Source organism: Mustelus asterias, chromosome 3 (genome assembly GCF_964213995.1).
Source record: "Mustelus asterias chromosome 3, sMusAst1.hap1.1, whole genome shotgun sequence".
Classification (NCBI taxonomy): Eukaryota; Metazoa; Chordata; class Chondrichthyes; order Carcharhiniformes; family Triakidae; genus Mustelus; species Mustelus asterias.
Genome location: NC_135803.1, coordinates 35,572,143 through 35,587,789, shown reverse-complemented (window position 1 = coordinate 35,587,789; position 15,647 = coordinate 35,572,143). Strand labels below are relative to the sequence as shown.

The window sequence follows — 15,647 nt, the reverse complement described above, 5'->3', positions numbered from 1 at the left end:
CAGTATACAATCTGGACAGCAATAATCATACAAAATCCATGCATTCACAGATTTTATACACCTCCTCATCCTGCTTCCAGTCAGAATAAAGTTTAATTTTGCCAACTGCTCATCTGAGCAGCGTTTCAGATCATGAACTTATCAATACTTTTCATTAAATACATCTCTAAATCCTCTTCATTTCAGGAATGCTACTGGAGACTACTTTAATTCAATAATAATTTTAAGAAATAATTAAACATTGCAGATTGTTATTGCTAGGATGTACACATACTGAAGGCAATTGGTGTTTTTGTTTCTTCAGATAATAGGAAAAGAATGTTTGAAACACTTGCTGAAATATTAATCAAAATCTATCAAGCATTCATTTTAAAATCATGCAACTTGTTAACTTGCCAACAATCTTAACATAGTAAACATCCCAAGGAACTTCTGAGGAGCCTTATTAAACAAAATGTGTCGGGGGGGGGGGGGGGGGGGGGGCTATTTAACCATAGATGTACCAGCAGAACCCAATTGTATGTTAATACAATTGCTACACATTATTTTCTGCAACAGATCACTTCAACAGTGATCAAGAAGCAAATAGCCTAGTTGATTTTTCAATATCCCACAAAACTGAAACCAACCGAAACATCTCCACCATTGCTACAGCTGAGGTCAGCTAACTCAGCACAGGCCCAATTAAACATGGTACTCTACTGGTTTGTATGGTTCAGTAGCTCAACAGAGCCATCATTAAAATCCTTTATCAAAATGAGACCTTTCTAGCTCACAAACTCAAATCCAACAATAAATAAACACCCTGTTTACTTCACAGTGATTCAAATTTAGGTTTGGGACTGTGCACATTTAGTGGACTAGAATGACATCCTGGTTGGTTGACTTATATAGATAAATGAAAGTGGCATTCACCGTATAGTTACATTTAATCATAACCTTAAGAGATACCAACAGATGCTGGTTGGTGGTGGGGAAGTACATAAGAGATTAAGTGAGCTTGAGCAATTAGTTGTTTTTTTTTAATATTGATACATAAAGATGTCGACAGAGAAACAAGTAGTCATGTGCAACTTAGTTTTAAGGAGGCACAACTAATAGAATAATTGAAAGATAAAGATATGACTTCAACAGAACCAAAAACTTAAAAATAAATCGTAATGTTATTGCATGTCTCATAGATGCCCCATTCTTTGTAGCACCAGTGGACATCACATGCTCATTCTTCAGTGCTATTTTGGTTCATGACAAGACTACAGAAGTGAGGCAGCCAACCAGAAGACCCCTCCCCTTTGGTCGAGTTCATCTCAACCTGTGAATCGCATCTTCACCCAGTCAAGCAGCAGGCCGACTAGGGCATCCAATTAACCCTAGCCCCTCTCTCTTAACCCCACTTCACACAAAGTGGCCAAAGATCAAGGCCCAATCGTCATCAGCTGCGTCATCAATGACCTGCCCTCCATAATGTCAAAAATTGGGCTGTTCACTAATGATTGCACAATGTTCCATTCTATTTACAATCCCTCAGAAACTGAAGCAGTCGGTGCACATATGCAGCACAATGTGGGTAACAGTCAAGACTTCAGTTGATAAGTGCCAAGTAACATTAACACCACACAATGATATTACCATCACTGAATCTCCTACACTCCTGCCCAACCCTCAATGACCAGAAACCAGCACATAAATACCGTGCCCACAAGAGCAGTCAGAGATTGGGAATTCTAAAGCAAGTAACTCACCACCTGATTCCCCACACCATGTCCAACATCTACAAGGTACAAGACAGCAATGTAATGGAATAATGTTCACTTTCCTGGATAGGTGAAGCTCCAAGAACACAAGATAAACACCATCCAGCCTGCTTGATCAACAGCCCATCCAGCACCTCAAACTTTCACTCCCTCTACCCTTGGTATACATTGCTGCTGCTGTGCACCATTTCCAAGATGCAGTGCTACTACTCGTAATGGTTCCTTTGACAGCACCTTCCAAACCGGTGATCTCGACCAGGTAAAAGGACAAGGGCAGCACATTTTAGGAACAACACCACTGCAAATTCTCTATCTAAGTCACTCACTATCATGACTTGGAACTATATCACCATTCTTTTACTGCCACTGGGTCCAAATCCTGGAATTCCCTCCCCTACAACTCCTCGCCACACAATAGCAATTCAAGTGGCTCACCATGATCTTCTTAAAGGCCACCTCTCAAATGATTAAATAGGGGCTACAATATCTCCCATTCTACTAAGAAAAATGTGGAACAGGCTCATCTGAGTGAGAAAGCTGCAAGCAGCCTAGGAATCTGTCAAATAGTAGAAAAAAATTGTCCCCTACTGCACACAATTCACCCGAGATCCCAATGGCACAAGAAAGGACTCCCATTCACATTGAGAGCAGAGCACTGGGCTCTCCACCCACAGGGCCGTGTCCAGACACAAGGTAAGGAATGGGAGAGAATGGATTTTACCAATTTAATGCCATTAATGGAAGGAGTGGCACACACTGCTGCCTCACAGTGCCAAGGGCCCGGGTTCAATTCCAACCTTGGGTCACTATCTGTGTGCAGTTTGCACGTTCTCCCCGTGTCTGTGTGGGTTGCCTCCAGGTGCTCCGGTTTCCTCCCACACGCCAAAGATGTGCGGGTTAGGTTGATTGGCTATACTAAATTGATCCTTAGTGTCAGGGGGACTAGCAGGGTGGGATTGCGTGTGGGTGGGATTGTGGGGGTCGGTACAGATTCGATGGGCCGAATGGCCTTCTTCTGTACTGTAGGAGTTCTATGAGGCGAAAAGGCCATAAAATGAACAGTTTGAGACTCAGTACGACATTCTTTTTCCTCTTGCAAATGTTACGATGGTTTATGATGCACGGACCAAACCAGCCGCTCCCAGCTGCTGCCACTTACAGACGGGACAAGTTGCCAGATGCGGTGCCGCACTTAACGGTTGCTGGAGCCGCTCGAGCTCTGCGCCCCCGAAAACTACTTCCGGGTCACCTTCCGCCGGAAGCCAGAGAGCCCGGCGTGGTGCATGGTGGGGGATGTGTTCTCTATCCCTCCTGTTGCTACTCAGTGGTCCCAGAACCTGGTGCAGCCCGCCAGCCCTGCAAACTGCCATCCCTTTCACCCAAAACATGCAATGTCTTATAGAATGTGCATTCCACCGCTCGTCTGCAAGATCCATCTTCACAGACCATTTAAAGTGTGGAATGTTGCTCCTCTATCACCGGCCAGTTTTTGACCACTTATTCATCACTGTCGCCACCTTGGACAGCAACTACTCAGACAACAAAGCAGCCGACTACAGGAAGCGTCTGCATTAAAATTAATACATGATTTTAAAATGACGAATGACACAGGAAAACACAACAAAGCTGACATCAGTCTGCCTTCCTTTACACATTTGCAGCGATTTCCTCCATTATTTTTAGAGATAGTTAAATATCAAAAGGAAAGCCGCCCCACAGTGAACTCCATACAGACAGTGACCCAAGGCTGGAATTGAACCCGGGCCCTTGGCACGGTGAGGCAGCAGTGTCAGTCAATTCCCGCTAAGCACGAATTCTCCTCGCTCCAAATAACCCGAATATTAATGCGGTCACAATTTGTTCCTGGAACCATAGTATGGTGCCAACATTACCTGTACTATTCGATACAACCAGTTTCATATCAAAATTCTTAACCTAGTCAGTTTCCTATTCTCTTTAAACAAATCGGTTCCTTTGAAAATGCTTTGATTTGGAAATGCTTTTAGAAGGTGATATCGCTGATTATTATTCTGCTGTGTAAAAACTGCGAAATAATTATACTTCAAAATGGTAACAATGCCGCGAGGTCGTCATGGGAATGGACGATGTATGTACGTTTTTGATGTTCCCAGAGTCCCTTTTGATTTAAATACCCTAATACATAGATACGTACATATATACTACGAATCGACAGTGTAACAATTTCCTCAAGTAATGGTTACATTAATAATATCGGGTGGGACATACCGTAGGTACATTACCCAGGACAGCAACTCTGTGCAACTGTTGGAAATGCGTACATGTATTGTCAATGCCAACACTCCAGAATCCTTTATGTTTAATTCAGGTTGCTATTCGATAGTGCACGCATACGTGATCCGCCAAACCATCATAATCCACCTTACTGCCTGGCTGCAATGTAACTGAAATTGGGGTGCTTTGACTTTGCCATAAAGCGTGAACAAATGGATGAAAAGTATCAAACTTCTGCCTTCGCAATCTGAAACTAAACAAAAAGTTACGAATAGAAACATTATTTTATAAATATTATGTGCGCGTTTAAGACGCAGTTGCTGACGGAATAAACAATGTTGAACTTGTAATTAATTTTAAAAATATAGGAAACTAAATTAAGCCATGATCCATAGCTTGTTGTCAGGGCTATTCCCATCCAGGTTTGTATGATTTGGTGAAGTTAGTAAAAGTGAATTAACTGGGCAACACTCGGGGCAGTTTCGCAGGTTTAGTAGATGTCGACTGCATATGACATACAATGGAGCTAATTGGAGCCCAAGAGGGTGTTGGTTATGTTGTCCTACAGTATAATCGGACCACTCAATGGAGAATTTGTCTGGATTTAATAAGAAAATACATAGATGTTTTGATTTGTTCTTCAGAGCTTAAGTATGTGTTCTAAACGCATTACCTCCGTAACCATGAAAATATGCAAAAAAGGAACAAAGCAATTCAACCAAATGTACCCTTTAGAACCACATCTATGTACAAGGATCATTTGATGCTTCACATGGAGAAATATATGCAATGTTTTCAATTCGGCATGAACTAAATTTTGCAATGACGACTTCCTTTCTTTGATTGTGCCATTCGAGCACGATATGACTTCCCAGCGTCCACAATGAGTTTAATCGAAGCGGAGACGACACGCTACTTCTTTGTAAAACAATTAAATAATATTCACTCTCGGTAACTATTTCTATTACGTGTTGGCGAGAGAAAACAAAAAAAACGAGAAAACCAACGAGAAAGAAATATCATGCGTAAAAATCATTAATTGGTAATAAAACACAAGCATAAAATGAAAAAAAGTGATACGCTATATTTTTCTTACATATACCTTATTTTCAAACGCAGTGGACTTATCGAAATGTCTTTAAAGCACCGAGTTCTTTAGATTTTCTGCATGCAACGTGACGGAGACTCTACTGACTACCGTGCCTTGATTCTCTAAAAGAATTCAGCATTGTACGTGATACTCCCATCTTTCAGTGAACACATGCATACTTATATATCAGATGATAGTTGCCGATGCTATCCCTAAGACATCTCAGAGTTTAATCACAATATCACAGGTAAGATTTTTGTTTGCATTGCCGTGTTTGAGGGAATAAACATTTTAATCAGATGTGAGACATTATCCACTCCATAATTATTACATCAAGAGTTTGAAGGGAAAAGGGGACCGTATTTGTTACAGTTCCCTGTTGACAAACATCACCCACCCACTGGTATTAGAGTGGAGATCTGCATTTTCTGTAAAACTCTCCGAGAGGCAAACAGAGTTCAAAAAAGACGCAGCATGTCGGAGTGATGGAAAACGCGATTGAAGAAGTTAGTTTTGAGATTACTTTTGAAGATGAACAGCGAAGTAACAAAGCAGAAAGGTTTGGGGAAGATGGTTTCGGAGCGTAGGCAGCTAAAGGTTTTGCCACTAACTGTGAAAACTGCAAGCCAGGCCAGAGTCAGACGAATGGAGGACAAATGTTGGAGATTGCAGGAGTGATTTGTAAAGACAATTGCATTGAAAGAACCGATAGGTGCAAGGGACAGGAATGATATTGAAGCAAAGTAGAATGCAGGGAACAAAAATAACTGCAGGAAATGCTGGAAATACTCAGCAGGTCTGACAGCAGCTGTGGAGAAAGAAATAGAGTTAATGTTTCAGATCGATAACCTTCATCAGAACTGGGAAAAGTTAGTGTTGTGATAGGTTTTAAGCAATTGAAAGGTAGAGAATAGATGGAAGAACAAAAAAAGGGGGGTTTGTGATAGGGTGGAAGAGAGGAGTGATTAAATGGCAAAAGGGAGGGTGGGGCAGGGCCAAATGGAGTGGGAATGGGACAAGAAATGAACGATGGTTCTAGAGGAATGTACATGGCAGAATGACGTATAGCTGCTATCCAAAAGCAAAAAAAAAGTGTCAAACCAATTAAGGCAAAGAAAAGGGAAAGAAAATGGGGGCAAAAGTTAAGGTGTGAAATGATTGACCTCAGTGTTGGGTCTGGAAGGCTGTAAAGTTCTCAATGGAAAAATGAAATGCTGTTGAGTTTCACTGGAGCACTGTAGAAGGCAGAGGACAAGAGGTCAGAGTGAGGGCAGTTGAAGATTGAAAGAATCACCTCTTCTGCATCTAGGATCTCCAATCTAGAGTGAATAAAGTACACTGAATGGAAAGGACAGGGAACAAAGCTTTGTTATATGAAGTCTGCCTGTTGTAGAGGCTATGATGGACAGCAAGCCTGGAGATGACCAATGGATTATGGTTTCAGTGGTAATGAATTTAAAATCGGGGAAAACAATTGCTAGAACAATGATACAAATAAAAGCAAGTGAAAATGAAAACTAGTCAGAAACTGTAAAGTCTGCAATTGCTTGGTACTTACTGCAATGGACTCCCAACATAGGAATCCAATGCAGATGAAGCATTACAAGTGCATAGAAAATATTGATCTAACGTGTAGAGCAGGTCATTCCCATTCGTTTAGATTCTGATACCTGGCACATTGAAAACGACACAAATATTTTCATAATTGTACAAATAGAATTTGTAGAATGTTTGTGTGAAATGTGTTTTTGTTCGCATCTGATTATCCCAGCTACAATGTCAACGTGATCATTTTTACCGATAGTTTGCGGAAATTGGATTGAACCCGTAATGACAATCTAGTCACGCATTCATTCGCTCTCAAATGTTTCTGCAATTTCTAACATGGAAAATGATTCCATCATCACCGGTTCAACCAGAGACTGGCCTGCATTAGGTACCTCCAGACAAGTTAAATTATTCCTAGGGAGAAATGTTGGTGTCCGGTTAGCCTCATTCCAATGAGGCAACTGCAATGAGACAGCCCTTCCCAAAGCCCTACGCCCACAAAATTGAAAAGGTCCATCCTGGTCCAAAGATTGCCAGGGCGAGGGTGCGGCAGAGTTTGGGGGTGTGGGTAGGTTAGGTTGCCTATGAGTTGCAGTTTGGATCCCACGCCGCCCAACACTCTCTCCCACCCTGCAAACACACACAAAATACTATCTAAAGACAAAGCAGTAATAGCCCTTTCGTACAATCAGTTCGGAGTTCCTCCGGGTTTTTAAAACAAAACATAAACATTCTCCCCAAGGATGCCATGAATCATCAAAACTATCGAATAAGCGAGGTGATTTATGTAGGGGTTACAATGGCAGTTCCCAATTCTCACAGAGTTGTTCTATTGGGACTGAAGCAAAGAATTGACCCAAACACTACATCAAATTACCCCTAAGCATGGCAATAGCTGACACGGGGATTTGCAGTGCTGCATCATTTTAGCATATCTCTGACATGTATTAAAAATATCTGCATATTTGCTCTGTAATATCTCACATTCCCAAAGTGGTATGAAGCAGAATTGTACAGTTTTGTTTTCTCAAAAGCTAAGATTTGCAGATTTTACTGAAGAAACCGAATAAAGCGAATCCTTCCAATAAAACAGACAATCTGCGAGATATGATGGATTGCTTCCAGCTTTATTCGTTGGAGATTTCAATGTGAAATAATACATTTGTGCTCAAAAACTATTCAGCTAAGTTGCTGATTGTGTGTGTGAAAAGTGTAAATGTTTACGTTTTTCTCGGATAGTTGTGTACCCAGACTGCTCTCCGAGTGTTTTCACATCTAAACTGTAAATCTGAGTTCAAAGTGTGACATGTATACATCAATAGACGTCAAAGGATTAATCCTATAACTAAAATAAAATGCACCTACAATGGTATTTAAGGCATCACTGAATTAGGTGAATGTTTTTAATGGTAGTTGAAGAAAGAATAGAAATTGCACCAAATATCCCTGGATATTAAACAAATAATTTGGAACTAGATTTGCATCGTGCAGATCTTCCACATTGTTCTCGCTGCAACTGTGTAGATATGAGACACTCAGTATAGATATGTATCTACAAATTAGGAACTTCTGCTTTATGTAGGTGGAGTGAGTATAGCTTGCTGTGGGATGGGGAGAAAAACACAATTAAAATAAAATACTATCCGTGCATCGTGTGGTTTTCTATCTAAGTCATTTGTCAAACTATCTGCCCATTCTTTATTCCTATTATAAAATCGCCAATGTTTCCGCTGGGTGAATGCCAACATTTAATGATTTTACTGAGAGACCCACTGTTGGAGAACCATCAGGGTTTGTATTTTTTAAAGCAGGGATTTGCACTGAAGCAGCAGGAAACAATGCTGATGTAAAGCAGTAAAGGCAGAAGAGAAGGCTGGACTTTCCTTCCTGTGATTCAGCTTAGCAAGTTCCAAAAAAGAGACGTCTGCTGACGTCATTCCACGTTATAAAACGATTGAAAAGCAGCCGGGAAAGCAGCCGAGGACTCTTGCTCTCGAGGCAGCAGACAGAACTCTAACCAACTTTCATTTCATTGTATCTAGGTGCACATTTGACCACTTTATCAAAGGAGAATGAGCATCTTCTGGATTTTGCTTTCTGGACTATTCCTAGCTCTCTTGACCACAAGGGCGGATGCAAACCCCCTGCTTCGCTCACAGCGAGTAAGTTGGTGTGAATTGTTGGGATCTGTAGACATGGGCAATCCGCAATGAGGAGCGTTGCATAGTTTAGCGCAACCTAGCTCCATATCAATAATCCGGCTAAAATGAGTAACTGTGCAGTTATTAGAAATTTATCAGACCGTTTTGCTGCCTTTCAAATCTGAATATCAGTGAAACTAATACTTTGCATGTTTTGTGCTATTGCAACTGGTAAACGTTATATTTACAAAACAAAACTCCATCTGGAATTCACATGAAACAGGTGCGTTTTGTAACTGCTATTGGATTTCTTGACATTGAAATGATGTATTGATTAATGCAGTGCATTCAGTTTAGTTGATATTATATAATCTCACGATTCATTCCTAATATTTGATGATAAACTCGGGTATAAATAGGATGGCCTGAAAGATACCAGGTTGAAGTACATTTCTGGAAAGCGTTGATCAGGTTTCCAATGGTAAACAATGACATTGAGCTACTTTCCTTATAATCCGATGTGCTGAGAGTGTCTATTTCCGCTTCCTTGTACAGGATATTGCACATTTATTAGGTGAGGAAGTTTTTGAGAACCTTTCCTCAAAAGGAACAGACGAGCCCGGAGCTTTGAATCCCAAGGTCCGGTTTTCACGAGACCTCAGCCTCGACACAAGATCAAAGAGCTCCTGGGCTCGGCTTTTCAACGACTACAACAACCCAAGGAAGTTCCGAGGAATCAAGAAGAAAGGGGCGTCCAAGGGCTGTTTCGGACGCAAACTGGACAGAATAGGAGCAATGAGCGGTCTGGGCTGTTAGATCTACGACACCTAGCGACCGTGAGTACCCGCTGCATAAAATGCACGAATTTGCTTGATTCATTTTGCTGGTAATTTAAACAGAAAATACTGGAAAATCTCAGCAGGTCTGACAGCATCTGTGGAGAGAGAATAGAGTAAGAGTTTTAACAACACCAGGTTAAAGTCCAACACAGAGAATAGAGCCATCGTTTCGTCGGCTCTATTCTCGGTCCACAAGATGCTGTCAGACCTGCTGAGATTTTCCAGCATGTTTCTGTTTTTGTTGCAGATTCCAGCATCCGCAGTATTTTGCCTTCATCGCTGGTAATTTAACTCAGGTATGAGGAACCTTCTCCTGTTGTCGCTGATTGTGTCCCATCAATGATTCGCTCTTGACGTCTGCTACATGGAAACAGCAGCTGCAGCCACATTCAGGGGAAAGAAATTCAGGATTTGTCCAGATTCAAATTACTTAAACTGTGATTGCAAATTGGAAAAATAAAGCGTTTTACTCGCATTGAGACAGGTCCCGACTATTTTGAAATAGTTACATTACTGAAATATAGCATGCAGATTGTATCCGTGTGTAATCCAGAATGTAAATTTCCCGACTGTTTTCATTCAGACAAGGCTGGGATACATTGGTTTTAGAGCCCCGTTCACTTACACCGCGTTAAAATTGGGCCGGATATTTGCTCCCTGCCGCACTGACAATATCTTTCTATTCACAGGACAACGTGTTGATGATGGGCTCCGGAAATTTCTTGTGCTTCTCATTGTCTCCCAAAAAGTACCGTTTAAGAAGAAAATGATGCCATTACTCCTGGTACGAGTCTGGAAAGAAACACGCCAAGGAAATTGTTGTAGGAACTAATGCCCCTGTAAATTGTCACGACTATAAATTGATCATTTCATTTCTGCATAAATGTATTTATGTTTAAACTATTTATATGTTTATAAAAGAGAGATATTTATAAAAATTATTTATGTAACAACTGAACAGATGGTGAACTGCAGGTGAAAGAAATATGAAGTTTGTAACATGTGTCCTAATCGCTGTTATGTGTTAAATTACATTTCACAAAAGTCTGAAAGGTCTTCTTATTTATTACAATCCATGAGACAGATAAAGAAAAACTCCACGATGCCAGTTTCATGTTTTGTTCTGCGGCACTCGTTTAGATTCAGCACAATGTTCCGGAAGTATTGGTTTTATCAGACAGTAACTATTGCTCTGGGATTCGGGTCTGTTTTCCTTTCATCTCTTCCTAAACATATGAATTGAGAATTCCCAGTGATCGGGCGGTAGGCAATATTGATTGTTCTTTCTTCAGAATGGTGAGATTATAATTCCAATGTCTCTGTGAGGAGGGAACCCACCGCCTACTTTATTCAGGTTTCCGTCAGGTTGGGCCTGGTTGTATTTACCATAATGATTCTAATTTCAATGCTAGTTTAACATGGGCAAGGAAGGGATCAGAATGATTTCTGACTATTCTCAATAATCTGGAGGGGATAGTACATTCTGCTGTTCTGAAATTATCTAGTTCTGTTACCATCATCACATGGAAGGGCGATTAACAACACAATACTGATTAATGTCACTATAAGTAAGATGGGAAGCTGCCTTAGATCCGAGTACCGACCGCATACCCCTTTTCCCCAACAGTTATCGATGTGACCTCTTTAAATTTCCCAACTCTTCTAAATCCTTGAATTTGTATTTCCTATATTACCAGCTCATAGAGTCATAGAGGTTTACAGCATGGAAACAGGCCCTTCGGTCCAACTTGTCCATGCCGCCCTTTTTTTTAAAACCCCTAAACTAATCCCAATTGCCCACATTTGGCCCATATCCCTCTATACCCATCGTACCCATGTAACTATCTAAACGCTTTTAAAAAGATAAAATTGTACTCACCTCTACTACTACCTCTGGCAGCTTGTTCCAGACACTCACCACCCTCCGTGTGAAAAAATTGCCCCTCTGGACACTTTTGTATCTCTCCCCTCTCACTTAACCTATGCCCTCTAGTTTTAGACTCCCCTACCTTTGGGAAAAGATATTGACTATCCACCTTGTCTATGCCCTTCATTGTTTTATAGACCTCTATAAGGTCACCCCTCAGCCTTCTACGCTCCAGAGAAAAAAGTCCCAGTCTATTCAGCCTCTCCTTATAACTCAATCCATCAAGTCCAGGTAGCATCCTAGTAAATCTTTTCTGCACTCTGTCTAGTTTAATAATATCCTTTCTATATTAGGGTGACCAGAATTGCACACGGTATTCCAAGTGTGGCCTTACCAATGTCTTGTACAACTTCAACAAGACTCATATACTAGGAGGTTGATGTACTGCAACCTTAGGGTCTATGCATCCAGAGGGAATGCAGAATTTCAACTTTCTGATCAGGTTCAAAGTGGAAGATAAAAACTGACCTGACCAGAGGTTGAGACAAAAACACTAAAAGGCCAGGCCCTGACTTCCAGCAGCAGATTTAAAGAAAACAAATCTGTATTTTAAGAGAATTGTACTCCATTGGGTGCTAAAATATACAACATGTATTTTTGCGCATATTACACCCTTTTGGACTAAACATTAAGTTAACAACTTCTCTACCTTCACCCAATTTCCATTTATTTTATTTTGTTTCATTTCATTCATCCATTTTATCATCCTTGTCTCTCACTCCCATTTTCCCACTTCTCCATTCCAGCTCTCTTTAATGTCCCCCCCCCCACCCCCCCGCTCTCCCCCTCTTCAGGGCATGCCATAATTCTCAGGCAGTCCTTTAACAATCTGCACCTTTGTTCTGCCGTTCATACATTCTGATCACTGACTGGACACTTTTAGCACCTTCTCAGCCTTCTGTATCCTCATTTACATTCCCTTTGTCCCATTCCACTGCCCTACCCACCACCACCCTCATAGTATAAATCTCTGCTGATTCTCTTTGCTCTCAGCTCTGACGAAGGGTCATCTAGACTCGAAATGTTGGCTCTATTCTCTCCCTACAGATGCTGTCAGACTGCTGAGATTTTCCAGCATTTTCTGTTTTTGCTTGAGATTCCAGCATCCACAGTATTTCGCTTTTATCTTAGTGTTTAACATTACGCAGACCTTAAATTCTACCAGGGAAGTTACATTGAGCCCTAAAATGTTAATCTAGTAGTTCAAAATGAAAATCCTCTTCTTTCAGTCTTGGAGGCATGCCTTGCCTGGAGAGTCTTAGTAAAGGTTGTGTCCTCTGTTCGTTGTGTCATTTAAGCACAATAATTTTTCTGCCAAATTTCAGCTACTTTTTCATTGCTGTTAAGATTTAGCTCGTTTTTCTGAAATGTGGGTTGAGCACACAATACATACACATTCTAGTTTTGTATTTGTGCATGTGCGTGTGTTGATCAGTTTGATAGAAAAATAAACCTTTATTCCATGACAAATACACCTCAAAGCTTTTCTCTTCGATGCATTTTGGAACATTTACTTTCTACTTTTAGTTCACTATGTAGAGGTATAGATCAGAGGAATACCATATCTTTAAAGCATTGTATCTGAAAGAACAGTTCCTCCTACTTGCAAAATTTTGCATTGATCCGAACAGGCGTCAGAGTGTGGTGACTAGGGAAACTTCACAGTAACTTCATTGCAGTGTTAATGTAAACATTACTTGTAACTAATAAATAAATTTTACTTTACTTTACCTTAAAGTCATAAGCAACATATGTACATGTGCTTGTGCGGAAATCCCCATATTTTTCCCAGAGAAATTGAATTGTTTCAAGTTCCATATTATTTAGCGAGGCAGTAAAAATTGCAGATTAGCTTTGAAACTAAAATAAGTGATTGATTAGAATAGTAATATTTTGCCACATGTAGTATATATTTTCTCAATAGCTCTTTAATAGCTGTGACATAATAACAAGATTTTCAGCTGTTTGAAGCTTATTTTTAAAATTTGAGTCAAAGGCAGGTTATACTACTTTTCCTTGGCACAATGAAATAAAAACCTGACATAATTAAAATTCAAATCACATGCTAGATTAACATCTCATTTTATGTCACATGATTTAGTTGGAAGTTCGCCATCTTTTGAATGTGCACAATGCATTTCATTGCCAGCATTAAAAGAAATGAAAAGAAAGCACTACAATCATCACCTTTATTCATAATGTTGCGATGCCAGTTGATGTTACTATTGGACAAGTCAGATCCCAGGGTAGAGCCTGGCTTGATAGATTTTTGCTTAGAATCATGGAGGGCAACTACTGAAGAGAGTCACAGGAGTCTGTTGATGAATGCTTAACAACAGAATAAAGCATTTAAACAAGGAAACAAAATTATATTGCACAAGGCAAAATCTTGAAAATGTTTCGATACAACCACCAGTAAATTAATCAATTTAGATTACTCCTTTGCCCTAACTATACCTTTTACAGATACAACCAAATGCATAAAGATAACACATCTATCCTCTAATATTCATGGTAAGTATACAGTCCACGTAAGCTGATAAGTCTACACTCTGAAACCAAGTGACAGATGCCCCCAAATGTCTACAGATTTCTCATCAATTATGGTCACAGTACCAGACAGTCCATGCAGACTAATAGGTGAACTACAGTTGGACAGACCACAATCTGAAGCCAAATTTCTATAGATTGTTCATCAACTCTACAGATGCTTGTTACACTGTGAACCAACTGATCTTACTGAAACTCTGTCTTCCTCATGTGGGTTTCCAATCTCCAAGCTCAAAGGATTCTCCCTTGGAATTCTCTCCCATTTTCTATGAAACTCCCAGGTTTTCATCCTGCAGTGTCCACAACTGAAATAACACTGTTTCTCTTTCTCCGAGTGTAGCTATGGGTCTCTCTGGATATATGTTGCTCGGCAACATCACTGTCTCCTATACACTTCTTGTTTTAACATCCCCAAGCTCCTTGGTAACCTAACCCCTTGGTAACCCAGTAGAACCCCACCAGAAATGCATGTATACAAACAAGTATACAAATAAAAAGTCTCACAACACCAGGTTAAAGTCCAACAGGTTTATTTGGCAGCACAAGCTTTTGGAATGCTGCTCCTTCATCAGGTGAGTGAGGAGCTGTGTTCACAAACAGGGCATATATAGACACAAACTCAATTTACAAGATAACGGTTGGAATGCGAGTCTTTACAGGTAATCAAGTCTTAAAGGTACAGACAATGTGAGTGAAGAGAGGGTTAAGCACAGGTTACAGAGGTGTGTATTGTCTCCATCCAGGACAGTTAGTGAGATTTTGCAAGCCCAGGCAAGTCGTGGGGATTACAGATAGTGTGACATGAACCCAAGATCCCGGTTGAGGCCGTCCTCATGTGTGCGGAACTTGGCTATCAGTTTCTGCTGAGTGATTCTACATTGTCATGTGTCGTAAAGGTCGCCTTGGAGAACGCTTACCCGAAGATCAGAGGCTGAATGCCCGTGACTGCTGAAGTGTTCCCCAACAGGAAGAGAACATTCCTGCCTGGTGATTGTTGAGCGGTGTTCATTCATCCATTGTCGTAGCGTCTGCATGGTCTCCCCAATCTACCATGCCTCGGGACATCCTTTCCTGCAGCGTATCAGGTAAACAACGTTGGCCGAGTCGCAAGAGTATGTACCGTGTACCTGGTGCCATCTACATGCACACCAAGAACAGGAAACTTGAGAAATTCAGCATCACCACCAGCAGCAACCAAGCCTCCCCCGATACCACAGTAGAAAACAGTACCACTGCAGGGAAGTCCATTGTCAACTTGTTGGACTACACACTTCAACCAGACAAAGTCGAAGTTCTCAACCGAGGGCTCAATTTCTGCCCCACCACCAAAATGGACCCCATCAGTCTCGCAGCAGACACAGAGGAATTCATCAGGCGAATGAGGCTGCAGGAGTTCTTCCACAAACCCCAAGAGGCCAACAGCGAACACAATGAGACAGCCAATGAACCAGAACAACCGACAGAGAGATCCGCGGTGCAGCAACCGAAGAGGAAAAAGTTGAATTGGATTCCTCCGGAAGGCCGCTGCCCTCGATTCGACATGTA

General features: G+C 41.0%; 2 protein-coding genes across 2 annotated transcripts in view; one reads left to right on the top strand and one right to left on the bottom strand.

Annotated features, from left to right (window-relative positions):
* The window catches only part of dis3l2 (DIS3 like 3'-5' exoribonuclease 2), a 248,192-nt gene extending 245,185 nt beyond the window's left edge, over window positions 1–3,007 (bottom strand). Inside the window, exon 1 of the mRNA XM_078207700.1 lies at window positions 2,914–3,007. The gene's annotated coding sequence lies outside the window, so the exon portion shown is untranslated. The remainder of the gene's footprint in view (window positions 1–2,913) is intronic.
* Window positions 3,008–8,653: 5,646 nt separating this feature from the next.
* On the top strand, window positions 8,654–10,594 carry LOC144483459 (C-type natriuretic peptide 2-like). The gene is made up of 3 exons (XM_078202152.1): window positions 8,654–8,807; window positions 9,342–9,622; window positions 10,315–10,594. Exons 1-2 carry the CDS (start codon window positions 8,718–8,720, stop codon window positions 9,600–9,602), a joined length of 351 nt encoding a protein of 116 aa, XP_078058278.1. The 5' UTR covers window positions 8,654–8,717; the 3' UTR covers window positions 9,603–9,622; window positions 10,315–10,594.
* Window positions 10,595–15,647: the final 5,053 nt, after the last annotated feature.